At 36.9% G+C, this 14,242-nt stretch overlaps 1 protein-coding gene across 3 annotated transcripts in view; it reads right to left on the reverse strand.

The window, feature by feature from the left end:
- Window positions 1-2,674: 2,674 nt before the first annotated feature.
- The window catches only part of Brinp3 (BMP/retinoic acid inducible neural specific 3), a 478,387-nt gene continuing 466,819 nt past the window's right edge, over window positions 2,675-14,242 (reverse strand). For all 3 annotated transcript variants that reach the window (XM_055624685.1, XM_055624684.1, XM_055624686.1), the window contains exon 8: window positions 2,675-4,129. In XM_055624685.1, coding sequence (XP_055480660.1) covers window positions 3,013-4,129 — 1,117 coding nt within the window. In that variant the 3' untranslated portion in view covers window positions 2,675-3,012. The remainder of the gene's footprint in view (window positions 4,130-14,242) is intronic.

Consider the following 14,242-nt stretch of genomic DNA (forward strand, 5'->3'; position numbering starts at 1 on the left):
CAAAAATGACATACTAAATGGCTATACCGAGCTGTGAGTTTTCAGGTTTAAAAACGACAGAGGTTGGACATTTTCTAAAAATTTATTTATTTTTTAATTAATTAAAGTTCATTCATTTTGTATCCCAGCAACAGCACCCTCCCTCATCCTCTCCCTATCCTGCCCTCCCTTCCTCTTCTCCTCCTTTGTCCCTCCCCCAGTCCACTGACAAGGAGGTCCTCCTCCCCTTCCTGTGACCCCAGCCTATCTTGTCTCATCAGGACTGTCTGCATTGTCTTCCTCTGTGGTCTGGTAAGGCTGCCCACCTTCCTCTTGGGGAGGTGATCAAAGAGCAAGCCACTGAGTTCATGTCTGAGACAGCCCCTGTTCCCCTTGCTGGGGAATGTGTAGACTCAGGAACCCTCCTCCATTGCTGGTGGGAATGTAAACTTGAACAACCACTTTGAAAATCAATATGGCGTTTTCTCAGAAAATTAGGAATAGTGTCACCTCAACTACAAAATCCTAGAATGTCCTATAGTGGCTATAGGACACTGTCTCAAACCAAAACAAGTAATTATCAAATTCTTTAAATAACTCCAAAGAAGAAATTTTGCATGTAAATCAATTCAGAAAAAAATGAAATTGTTATGGACTCCACTCTTTGCATGCATAATGGACTATTATGTTGTATGTAACTTACTGAATATTTCTTTGTAATTATTAATAAGTGATAATTAATAACTGGCACTTATATTTTGGACATATATCCTTTAAAATTTGTATGAGCACTTTAGAATTTCTTTGGTATATTTACATTAATTACTTTCATTATATAGAAATACAATTTCGATAATAGAATTCATTTTTTTTTTTTGCACTTCATAGAAGCCATTAAGAGATTCAAATGATTTATTGAATGAGTATAACCAGAGAGTTGGGGATCATACTAGTTCATTCCATTCAGTGTGAGTTTTACTTTACTTTGCAGGAAGTCTTTAAGTACTTTCTTACCTGCGACAAAGGGATCTCCTTTCCGTTACGCTATCCATGTCGTGGTGAGCCATAAAAGATAGAGCACTGCTGAACGTTTTTTGGAATTACCTCAGAATGATTGCCTCGTAGAGCCTGCCAGGAATTGTGGACCCTGTTCAGATAATTCTTGGGTGGCGGAGTCTTAGGTCAGCTAACCTCCATGACAGTCTTTTAAAGGTCATTTAAGACACAGCGATGAGGTTGCTTAAATTGTGGGTGATTGATTATATCTGGTAAATGAAGACTTTTATCACATTTTCAGATGTACTGTGAGTTCAAGTGTGCCACAACAATGACTGATTTTGACTCAATTTTTTTGCTACTTTTCTTTCACTATAAATTCTTCATTAAGTCAAATTAAACAAAGGAATATAGTGGCTCCTTTAAAAATAACCTGTCGTGGAAATAAAAATTATTAGATTGGCTCTAGGAAAATCTTTGCTATATTCTCGGTTTGTGTTCTTAAAGAAAAAAAAAATTGTACTTTTTTTTTTAAAGGAAAGAGAACAGTCTGACACCAAATATTATTTTTACCAATAGCACATTTGTGATCACACCAGAATTTAAAGAATGTTGAATGTTTATGTGTATTTTCTATTGAATTTTCAACAATTTTGGCAGCTACTAGACATTAGGCAATACATTTTGCCTTTCCGAATAAACATTTATTGTAGGATCTATCAACATTATTTTTTAACTGAAAATACATACCTCCAGAGACCAGGAAATGTGCAGAATGTTTGCATCAGTTGCATTCATTGCTTTGTTTAAATTTCACACTCATTTCATGAGCTTCTTCTGTGTTCTTAGAAAGATGCCCTATCACCTAAGGAAAAGTGGCCTTGACGGTGCATTTGGTTATACAGTAAGGAAAGATTATAAACTAAATCTAAACAAGATCTGAGTGATAACAAAGTATTTTACTAATAATTATATATGTCATCAAAACAAAATATAAATTCATAAAAAATAACTGAATATATCTCTACTCTTATATAGCATACAAATGTAAAATCAATATTACTTAGAATTGAACACTGAAACTAGTTATGAAAGTCCTGTACATCGAATGTATTTTAGTATTGTGAGTCTCAGAAAGAAAATGCAGCTATTTGCATATCAACTAGTTATTTGAATATTTTTAAACCCTTAGATTATAACTTTTTGAATTCCAGATGTGTTCTCTTATGGACATTGGTAAGATTCTGAAATGACTAGCTTTTCATTATTTAAAATTACTATATAAAATATTAGTTATTGGTTATTAGAATTGGAATGAGGGAATGAAGAAAATAGGGTTGTTAAGTAATTTGCTTGTTTATGTTCTTTGGGCATATATTCATTTAATCTTGATGATTGTTTGTTGAAATGTGTTGATGTTTACTTAAGAATTAGTTTGCATGACAAATTTAATGATGACTGTTTCTCTTTTTATTTCCAGAGTGAAGCTGATAAACATCCTTCAGCTATTCTGAAAGGAACTGGACACAAGCACTCCACCTATTTGGGTTTTCAGAAAGATGACCGAAAGGAACCTTTAACAGTTTCCATTAAAAAGTCCTGGTGAATTTTCCCCAGGTTTCTTCAAACTATATCAAAATAGAACTCATTTCATGGAAAAAAAAGAATCCCACAGCACTTCTTGTTAATAACTGTTCAGCTACAAAATTTTATTGGTATCATTTTATGTTCCCTCTAGAGGATGTAATGCACAAAAGCATTGCCACGGAACATATAAAATTACAAATGAAATTTATTGTAAAAAGTAGAATGTCTTCTAGACTGGTGTCAGTATTTATTTCATTCTTAAACCAAAATTGTAGTATAATATATTCATTGTCAGCAAGTTCATGTGTGTAAATTGCCATCCAACGTTATTGACTGATATAAGACAGATATTGAAAAGACAATTTAAATTTACTTTTCCAAACATAAACTGTTCCACAAAAGCACTGTAAAAACTCCTTCAAGATTTTGGGTTGTGCTTGACATTTACGGCTAACTACATAATTTGGTTGTGTCATAATCCACTGTGTTTGGCAATTTGGCATTAAATGCCTGCAGAGCAGATTGAATTCTCACCACCTCACTAGTAGACAGCTTGAGTCTATGACGAAGCAAGCAAGAGAAAAGATCTAGGCGGCGCTGACCAGGTGGGGAGAGCTTATTTACACGGTCTCTTATCTCCAGCAGCTGCAAAAGGGCCGAGTCCTGGGATCCCTGAGTGTAGGGGTAGTCCAGCTGCAAAATCAGGTCCCGGATGGCTTCAGGGTCAAAGTGCATGCTGTAGCCAAACACTTGGATGTTGTTGATTTTCATGTAGCCCAGGTTCCGGGATGGGTCAATAAACTCCAAAGGCTCATAGTAAATGCTCTCATTGCTATTGGGGCCGTTTGCCTTGATGCGACTCCTCAGGTAGATGTGTACTGTCTCAAAAAATGTCTTCCATTTGTTTCCCAGAGTCAGTGTCCAGTTGTAGCACTGCAGGGGCAGGTCCAGCTTAGTCCGCTCCCAGTCTGGAAAGCTGCTCTCACTCACCGGCATAAACCAGCTCTCAGAGTGGCTGCCTCCAAAGGGATTGATGTAAACAGCCAGCACCGGCTCCAAAGTGCTGTTTTTAGTTAAGCAAATCTGTAAAGAGAGACCCAAGATCATGTGGACCAGACTGGACTTGTACTTGTTACTCTTCAAGGTCAGGAGCATACGCTTCCTCCAGGAAGGATCAAACCAGCTGTTGAGGCGCATGTCATTGCTGATAAAGATGGCATGGACTTCTATTCGTCTGTCTGTTTTCTGCAACAGGTATTTCATCTCCAGGTCTTGCAGGTCAGTCTCAAAGCCTATGTAGTGATCAGTTGATTCGGCAACTTCAGGCTTGCAGAGTCCCTGGCTCAGCATGTAGCCTGTGTTGCAGGTGCCGCAGCGGGTGCGGTTGTCAGGCGCACAGGTCAGGCAGGCGGAGGCATCACCCACGGTGCAGGGCAGAAAGGCTGTGCACACAACCTGGTCATTGGGACAGGTGCAGGAGTGCGTCTCCTCGGAGAAGCTGCCCAGAAGGCCATTCTCATTGCAGTAGAGAAAAGACTGGATGCGAGTGAGCCAGTAGGTTGAGGTTCTAGAAATATAAAACAAAACGAATCGAAATAAATGCTTAAATTCTGTGTGATTGTGTGTGTGTGCCATGAAGTTAATCCCAGCTCACCATTTCCTGCACTTTTTGCCAGATCTACAACCAGTAATAATATGAAATAAAGGTCAGTTTTACACACACACACACCACATATACACACACACACACACCACAGAGAGAGAGAGACATACAGAGAGAGTCAGAGAGAAACCAAATCATTTCTCTCAATTATTACTCAGACCAAAAACCACTATATAAAATCCTGAAACTATTACATTGTTTGGAACATGATGCAAAGTAGCAATACTTGACAGTGGGTCCTATGGGAAGCCATTAAGTCATGGGAGTTAATATGTTCAGTAATGAATTTATTCTCTTGTCACTGAGAATAAATTCCTTAATAAAGGACAAGTTTAAACTATAGCACATCTCTTGATTTTTTTCTTAGTGGGCTACCATTAAATACTACAGCAGCAGTAACACCACCACCACCACCACCAACAACAACAACAACACAACAATAACAACAGAAATTTCTCCATAGTAGTGCTTGCTCATGGGTCTTGGATTCCCAGGCTCTGGAACTGTAAGCCATATTTTTTTTCATAATTTATTAGCTAGTCTGTAGTATTTTGTTTTAGTAGTCACAACTGAATTTAAAAAATTATTTCTGAGTTTTTCTAAATACTGTTAAGGTAAACTCTTGTGAAAAACTCTTCCACAAGGGTCCCCAAATGTTACAAATTAATTTGTGAGGCTCTGTGAAGATGAAAGTGCATGCAGTAACTGACCTGTTTATTCTACTCTGTTTCCCCCCTCGTCTTCTCCCTTCATCTTCCCCTTCTTGCTATTTTCTTTATGCTCTCTTTGCTTTCCTCCCTTATTCTCTCCTTCTCCCTGTACTTCCCTCTTTCCTTCTTCTATTTTCTACTTGCTTATTTTGTTCTGTACAGGTCTATCATTTTATATATTCATACTCACATACATACATCCCATCTGAATTGAAGATTTTATTTTATTCCCTGAAACCAAAGTATAAATTCTTAGAGCATACCCACCTCTCACTGTAGATTCTAATCATATTTTGAGAGCATGAGAACAAATAAATCAGCCTAAGGCTAAAGAGTGAGATCACAAAAGTAGAGGAATATAGAAAGAATTGTTGAAACATTGAAAGAAAACAATTACTTTCTTAGATTTTTGACATTTTCAGCCAGTGTTAAGTTTGTTCATATTTTCACAGACATAATGCTAGAAGATAACATTAATTTTTCTTGCTTTTCAGCTCATCCAGTGTAAATACTGAAAGCTCAGCACTCAGCACACACTTCACCTGCTAGGGAGAGGTAGCAAAGGAGAGCTCGGCCTCTCAGATTCTTGCCCTTTCCTCTCACGAACCACCCTTTGACTACTTGGCTATATTTCACAAGGTAAGAAGGCACTTTTCAAAGGAAAAAAATCCAATAATCTTTCTTTTCTTTACTCTCATTGAAATCTTGGTGCAGGCAGCTGTCAAAAGTAGATATTCAGCAAGTTTCAACATTGCACAGTAGATGTTTTAGATGTACTCAAAAGTTCGCATATTTTTTTTCAAACAGAGTGAGGTAACCCAGAAGCAGAAAGACACACATGATGTATACTCACTTATAAATGGATATTAGCCATATACTATAGGATAAACATACTAAAATCTATAGACGTAAAGAAGCTAAACAACAAGGAAGCCCTTAGGGAAAAAGCTTAATCCTCAGTCAGAAGGATAGACACTGGAAGTAGTAGAAGACAATGATAGGACAGGAGTCTTCCATAGAGAGCCTCTGAAAGACTCTAGACATCAGGATATTGAAGCAGATGCTGAGACTCACAGCCAAACTTTGGGCAGGGTACAGGTAATCTTATGGAAGAAGGGGGAGATAGAAAGACTACGAAAGGACAGCAGATCCATAAGGAGACCAACAGAGCCAAAAACAAAATCTGGGCCTGGGGGTCCTACAGGGACTGATGAATCAACCAAGGACCGTGCATGGAGAGGAACTAGACTAGTGGCTCAGATGTAGTCCATGGGCAGCTCAGTCTCCATGTGAGTTCTCTAGTGAGAGGAGCAAGGGTAGTTCTGACTCAGGGGCTGGCTTTTTGATTATGCCCCCACCAGTAGAGGTGGCCTAACTAGGCCACAGAAAAAATAATCCAGACAGTCTTCGTGACACCTGATAGGCTAGAGTCAGATAATGGGGTCGGGGGGAACCTCCATTATCAGTGGACTAGGGAGGTACATGGGGTGGGAGAGGGAGGGTTGGTAAGTAGGACCAGGAAGAGATGAGGGAGTGGAGTACAGTCTAGATACAAAGTGAATAAAATATAATAAATATTAACAATAAAGAATATATACATATATATGTTTATTATATATGTATATGTGTATATGTATATATATATATATATATATATATATATACACACCATTTTCTCATTACCTCATGAAATATTGTCCAAAACTGATCACATATTCAGTCAATTCAGTCATAAAACCTCTCGCAGAAGATACAATAAAATTGAAACGACTTTCTGTAACCTATCAGGCCACCATAGATAAAAGCTGGATTTCAACAACAGAAACAACACACTCATAGAAAATGAACAATTCCTTGATGAAAAACTATTAAGTCAAGGCAGAAATTTTAAAAAAAAAAGAAAGAAAACCTTAAAAACTATAAAAACTCAGTGAAAGGGAATGCACCACATACCCAAACTTAGGAGATACAATGGATGGAAGCAGTGGTAACAGGAGAGCTCATAGCACTTAGTGCTTTCATAAGAAATTAGAGAGATTTCATAATAGTAACATGTCAGCCCACCTGAAAGCTCTAGAACAAACATACCCAAGAGAAGCAGACAGCAGGACAGAAGTAAACTGAAGCTGAAATCAATAAAAAGAAAGCAAATAATCAATGTAACAAATAGCTGCTATTTGAGAAAATCAACATGATAGAGAAACTAAAACACAAAATTTGAAACAACGGGGGAGGGGTAATAAGAGAAACTGAAGAAATGCAAAGAATCATTAAGTCACATTTGTACTCCACAAAATTTGAAAATATAGAAGAAATGGACAATTTTCTTGATAAATACCACTTATAGAAGTGAAATCAAGGTCAGATTAAGAACTTAAATAGACTTACACCCCCTAAAGATATAGACACAGACATCAAAATAAGTCCAGTGTCAGACAGTTTTAGCACAACATTCAAGCAGACATTCAAAAAAGAGCTAATATCAATATTCCTCAAATTATTACACAGAGTAGAAACAGAAGGGACATTGTCAAATTCATTTTATTTAAGCCACAGTCACCTGATACCCAAGCTGCACAAAAATTCATCAAGAAAATTTCAGACCAATTTCCCCTATGTATATTGACTCAAAAATTCTCAATAAAATAATAAAATGATATCAATAAAATCATTTTAAAAAATCCAAGAACTTATCAAAATGACCATGTATCATGATAAAGTAAGCTTCATCCCAGTAATACAGGGATGGCTTAACACATGAAAATCTGTCAATGCAACCTACCATATAAAAAAATGGAAAAAAAAATCCCACAAGATCATTGCAAAGGCTGAAAAGTCTTTGACAAAATCCAACACTCCTTCATGATAAAAGTCTTGGAGAGATCTTGGATTCAAGGCAAATACCTAAACATAATAAAAGCAATATACAACAAGCCAACATGAAATTAAATGGAAAGAAAATAAAATCAGTCTCACTAAAATTGAGAATATGACAAGGCTGTCCACTCTCTCCATATCTTTTCAATATAGTACTTGAAGTTCTAGCTAGAGCAATAACACAACTAAAGGAGATCAGGAAGATATAAACTGGAAATGAAGAAGTCAAAGTATCACTATTTGCAGATGATATAATAGTATACGCATGTGATCCCAAGTATTCTACCAGGGAACTTCTACATCTTATACATCTCATAAACTCCTCAGAGAAGTGCCTGGATACAAATTTAATTAAAAACCAACCAACCAACCAACCAACCAACCAACCAACCAACCAACCAACCAACCAACCAACAAAAACAAAACCTCAGTAATCCTCCTATTTAAAAATGACAAACCAGCTGAGAAAGAAATCAGGGAAACACCTTTCACAATAGTCACAAATAATAAAAAATACCTTGGGGTAATCCTAACCATGCAAATGCAACTCTTGTGTGAGTAAAAACTTCAGGTCTTTGCACAAGAAGATTGGAGAATATATCAGAAGACGGAAAGATCTTCCATTCTCCTGGATTGCTAAGGTTAGCAGAGTAAAAGTAGCCGTCCTACCAAAAGCAATATACAGATTCAACACAATCCCCACCCAAATTCCAACACAATTTTTTTTACAGATCTTGAAAGAACAATACTTAACCTCAGCTGCAAAAAAACAAAACAACCCAGAGTCTGAGAGAAAAACGTGGAATGTACTCACTTTTAAGTGACTATTAGCTGTAAATAAAAGTTGGCATGTTATTGTCCAGACCCAGAGAAGCTAAGTAACAAGTAGGCTTTAAGTGAGGGACCGAAAATCTCCAGGGGAAGGGAAACTAGAATGAATTTTAAGTTGGACTGCCAGTCTTTGGGGTTGGGAGCCGGAAGGAATCAGGTAAGGGGGAAGGCATGAGAAAATACTGAGAGAAGTGATTGAAATTGGGGTGGCATTTCAGGTTTCTTCCCCTGAAGGAGACATGGTACAACGCATGTCTACAGGAAGAATCTACAGGAGTTAACCTAGCAGTGACTCCTGATAATAGAAGACAGGGAACCTGAACCGGCCATCTTTTGTAGCTAGGCAAAGCCTCAGGTGGAGAAATTAGAACATCAGCCTAGCCTCATAATCTTTCAGCTACAGTGTTCTGGGACTAGGGCCTAGCAGAATTGTCTTCAAAGCCACCAGAGAGACTTCATCTGGAGAGAGATGGGAGCAGATGCAAAATCCCACAGCCAGACATTGAGTGGAGATCAGGTAGTCCTGCAGTGGAGGGGGGAAAAGGGTTAGCAGAACCAAAAGTGTCTGGGGCAGGAGAACAGGGCCCACAGAATCAATTCAATTGAATGGGACTATAGAGGCTTGCAGGAATCCTGGAGCCTGGGGGTCTGCCTGGGTACCCTTCATGTTTGTTATGGCAGGGTGGCTTGGTGCTCCTGTGAGACTATTAATGATCAGAGTACGAAGCTGGCTCTGACTCCTTTGCCTTTTCCTCCTACTAGGTTGCCTTGTCCAGCATTTATATGATGGTGTGTGCCTGCCTGGACTTAGTATAGCTTGTTATGCTGTGTTTGGCTGAAATCTCAGAGAGGCCTGCTATTTTATGGGGAATGGTAGGGGAAAGAGACTGGGGGAAGGGAGAGGAGGAGAAACTGTAGTCAAGGTTTAATATATGAGAGAAGAGTAAAAGTAATTTTAAAATGGGAAAAAGCAGTTCATCAAATAAAGAGAGCATGAAATGGTGGGAGAAAAGATTGGAAGAGAAGAGTGGAAGATTTAAAAAATCAAATTATAAAAAATTATGTATTGTGAGAGAACAGGAAAGCAAAGAGGTTTGGAGAGTAACTCAGGGAAAGAACAATCAAAGCAATCAATATTTAAGTACATAGACAGTGTAAGAGGAGAAATATCCCTTTGGCCCATCAGAGAAAGATTTGTCTTTGTAAACAAATTTTCACAAACCTTATAGAGAAAAGTGTGACAAAGAGGAAAATACCTTCTCAAGTAGATCTAAATCTAGTTAGGCACTGAAATATATTAGTTAAGACCCCAGGGGCACTTAAATAACTGTCAAATTGTGTTTTACACTAACATCAGAAATAAATCTTTTGCCATAAGGCAAAAACTAAAGCCTAGCTCAATAAAATTGTGTTGTGTTTCACCAACATGAGTCTAATGAAAGCCTCATACAATGGGCCAGTCATATTGCATCCACTTAAAGAATTTTTAATTAAAATTTTTATATTAATTTCAGTTTATTCACTTTGTATCCCAACTGTAGCTCCCTCTCGCATCTCCTCCCAATACCACCCTCCCTCATCTCCTCTTATGTCCTTCTCCAAGTCTACTGATAAGGGAGGGAGGTTCTCCTCCCCTTACATCTGACCCTAGCTTATCAGGTCTCATCAAAACTGTCAGCAGTGTCCTCCTCTGTGGATTTTTAGCACTGTCTTTTAGTGTTTGCCAATATTGCATTTAGTGGATGTATTGACTTAGCACAATTTAAAAGTTAAGAAATTCTAAGCCAATACATTTTAGTTACTTAGTGGCATATGTTTGTCAATCATTAAAATGAAAATAAACTCATAAAAGTAACTATAAATATATTTTAAATATTTTATTTTTAAGATTAGAATAAAATGCTATTTTTAAAAGGAGTGCTGATAGTGTTCAACATTATAGAAAAGAAATACCTAATTGATGTCATACAAGGCTACATCAAAGATCTGGAAAATAATTTTTTTTATTTGTGTTATAATGGTTTGATTTTTTGGGCAAAATGCAGGATGTTTGCTTAAATATATTTTCTTGGGGACCAAATATTATCTTTTTTTATTTTTTTATTATTAGATACATTTTATTAACTCTGTATTCCAGCTGTATCTGCTCCCTCATTCCCTCCCAATCCCTTCCTCCCTCCCTCATCTCCTCCCTGCCCCATTCCAAGTCCACTGATTGGGGAGGACCTCCTCCCCTTCATCTGATCCTATTTTATCAGGTATCTTCAGAACTGGCTACAAAGTCCTTCTCTGTGGCCTAGCAGGACTGCTCCTCCCTTGGGGGGTGAGGAGGTCAAACAGCCTGCCACTGAGTTCCTGTCAGAAATAGTCTCTCTTCCACTTACTATGGGAAACCAGTTGGTTACTGAGCTACCACGGGCTTCATCTGAGCAGAGGTTCTAAGTTATATCCATACATGGTCCTTGGTGGAGTGTCAGTCTCAGAAAAGACCCCTGTGCCCAGATATATTTGGTCCTTGTGGAGCTCCTATTCTTTCCACATCATACAAACTCCCCCTTCTTTCATATGTTTAGAAAGACAAATGGGAGGTTCTTTGAACATAGGAGAAAACGAGTAACAGGACAGGAGCCTACCACAGAGGGCCCCTGAGAGACTCTACCTAGCAGTGTATCAAAGCAGATACTAAGACTCATAACCAAGTCTTCGACAAATATTATCTTTAAATCCTGTTTTTTTTTTATCTTGCATGAAAAAATAAAAACAATATGTCAAAGAGTTGTTTCATGAAGCAAAGTACATTGCTAGTAGGGTAGATAGAGTACATACACACAAAATTAACAAGAAAGAAATGCAAAAACTTGTTTCTCTGATCATTACTGTTGTTACTACCATAACATTTATAGAAAAGCCATTGTAGGTAGTTTCCTTATTATAACTGCATTTTTCTCAGGAAAGTAAACATTTATTTCTCTTTAACAATCTATGTCTGCATGATTAATATTACACACTATCTGTGCATTTTGATTTCAACACAATAGCAGTCTGTAATTAACTGAAACACTACTGCAAAGTGAATGTTGTTTCCATGTGATGGTTTCAAAGTCCTCAGAAGTTTATGCAAAAAAACAAAACAAACAAACAAAAAAAACACCTCGAATCCTATTCATACATTGTAAATGCTAACAGGTCTCACTGAGGTGTTAGAACATATGTTGATTCCAAAACAATTAGCTCTTCTCATGGATAAATCCTCTCTGAGCACTAAAAATCTTATTTCAAAGGTCCTTTATTCCAACCTTCTAATCCTTTATTGCTTTCCAGTTCTGTGCTATGTGTATCCTAAATTTTAAACCTAAACAATATAATTTCCTTGTATCTTTGAAATTAAGGATTACTCTTTTAGGAAGGCCATTTCATTTTGACTTTTATAGATTTGTCCTTCTTACACCTTAATACCTTAAACCAAATATAAACTCTGGGGACTAAACACCCACAACCATTTAAACAATCATAAGCTGATTGTTAGCTCAGTTACACACAGATCAGGCCACATAATGCTCTATCACTCTCTCTGTCCTCACTCCACTGCTCCGGACATTGCAGCTGTGGCCATGTTGCCCAGGGCTCAAGCTGACACTCTTGATGCAGAACAGTTCTGCTCTTGGAGATTATTTACACTATAAAATAAAGGAAATGTCATTTCTAAACTGTCCCTTTCTTTGTGCACTTTACACATGTATGCACACATATACAGAGAGGGAGAGTTAGATGGACAGACAGACAGACAAAGAGAAAGACAAGTTTCTAGCCTAGCTTTTCTTTTGGGACAAATCTGAAATTAAGTATTCAATTATTAAAAATTATGTGACAGCTATGTCATTAAGAAACATTATTCCAAACTGAATTATAAATTATTTACTGACTATGAATTACTATAAATTTATTTTAAACTAATAGTTTAAATGAAGATACTAGTGTTCTTTGGTTGTTAGACATAGACAAGTGAAAAATATATAAAATCAACTTCCATTTATGTGACTTGTGATAGCTCAGGAATCAATTGGTTACCCATAGTAAGGGGAACAAGGACTATTTCTAACAGGAACTCAATGACTGGCTCTTTGACCTCCCCACCCCACAAGGGAGGAGCAGTACTGTTAGGCCACAGAGTTGGACTTTGCAGCCAGCCCTGAAAATACCTGACAAAATGGAGTCGTATGAAAGGGGAGGAGGTCCTCCCCTACCAGTGGACTTGGAAAGGGGCAGAGAGGAGATGAGGGCGGGAGGGTGGGATTGGGGAGGGAATGAGGGAGCGGGATACAGCTGAGATACAGAATTAACAAAATATAACTAATAAAAAAAATAAAATTAAAAAAAGAGAGATGTCTGTGAAGTCACATCATCAGTACTACAGATTTTCACGACTTCTGCTCTGTGCTGGAGATGATATCTAGTTAGAAGCAGGACTGCAATGAACCACACACCACCAAGGGTCAATGACTGCAAATGGCTCTAGAGAACAATATCTTCCATGGGAATACATTAATATCAGATTGTATGTATGTGGGTAATGTGATGTCATGTGTGTTTCAAACTGTGAAATTTTTTCCAATAATTGAAGGATTTTAAATATACATCTTTTAAATGTTGGGTGACAATATACAACTGTCACAAACTTTAAACTCATGTTTCATATGACCCTTTTAATTAAGAAAAGAGAATACATAAATATGTTCTGGTGATATTTTCTAGAAATTTAATATTATAATACATTTGAAAAAAATAAAATCAGTATGTATAAAATGACTGATTTTTAAGACAACAGAAGTCCAATATGCCTGCTCTTCTTTCCTGTCATTTCTTAATTGAGATAAGAAAATGATGAATTATTTTAAATAATCTTCCTACATCTACTAAAAAAAAAAAAACCAAGAACCAATATTTTAACCTTTGGGCTCTCAGACTGACTTATACAATATGGAACATCTTTTTTACTGCAGTGATAAGACTTTCCATTAACAAAATATCATCTGGTTGGTAAAAAGAATGAGTCTTTCTGGATGCTATCAGCAGTGACACAAATCAAACAGGAATTGAGAATTGCTCTTCTCTCTTACTTGTAGGGTAAACCATGAAGTTATAGATGGGAGCCTCTTATCAACTGTCAGGGAGATAGACAGAAATTTCTGTCACTTCAAGAGCATAATCTGTTCTTCTGTCAGGATGAAAATCCATCTTTATCCTTATTCCTTCTAGCCTTGCCTTCATTTAATGTTTTCACTGTACTGCTTATAATTTATTTGAAAATAAGACATTTCTTATTTGAACAATTATTTTATATTCCTTTTTCTTATTAATATATTGGCTTTGTTGTGCTTTTACCTTTTAATAAAAAAAATCTCACTTGGGAATGAATGGAATAACTATAAAATATGCAAATAACTTCTAAGACCATTTTGAAAAATATATAAAACAAAATAAAATAAAAAATAAACAAAAATAAATAAACCTTTTTAAATGCTCAGTAATTAGCAATCTGTAGGCTACCCTTTCCAACTTATACAAGAAAAAATAGTATTAAAAAGTCTAAAGTCCATCC

Source organism: Psammomys obesus, unplaced genomic scaffold (assembly GCF_907164565.1).
Source record: "Psammomys obesus unplaced genomic scaffold, mPsaObe1.curated_primary_1811, whole genome shotgun sequence".
NCBI lineage: Eukaryota > Metazoa > Chordata > Mammalia > Rodentia > Muridae > Psammomys > Psammomys obesus.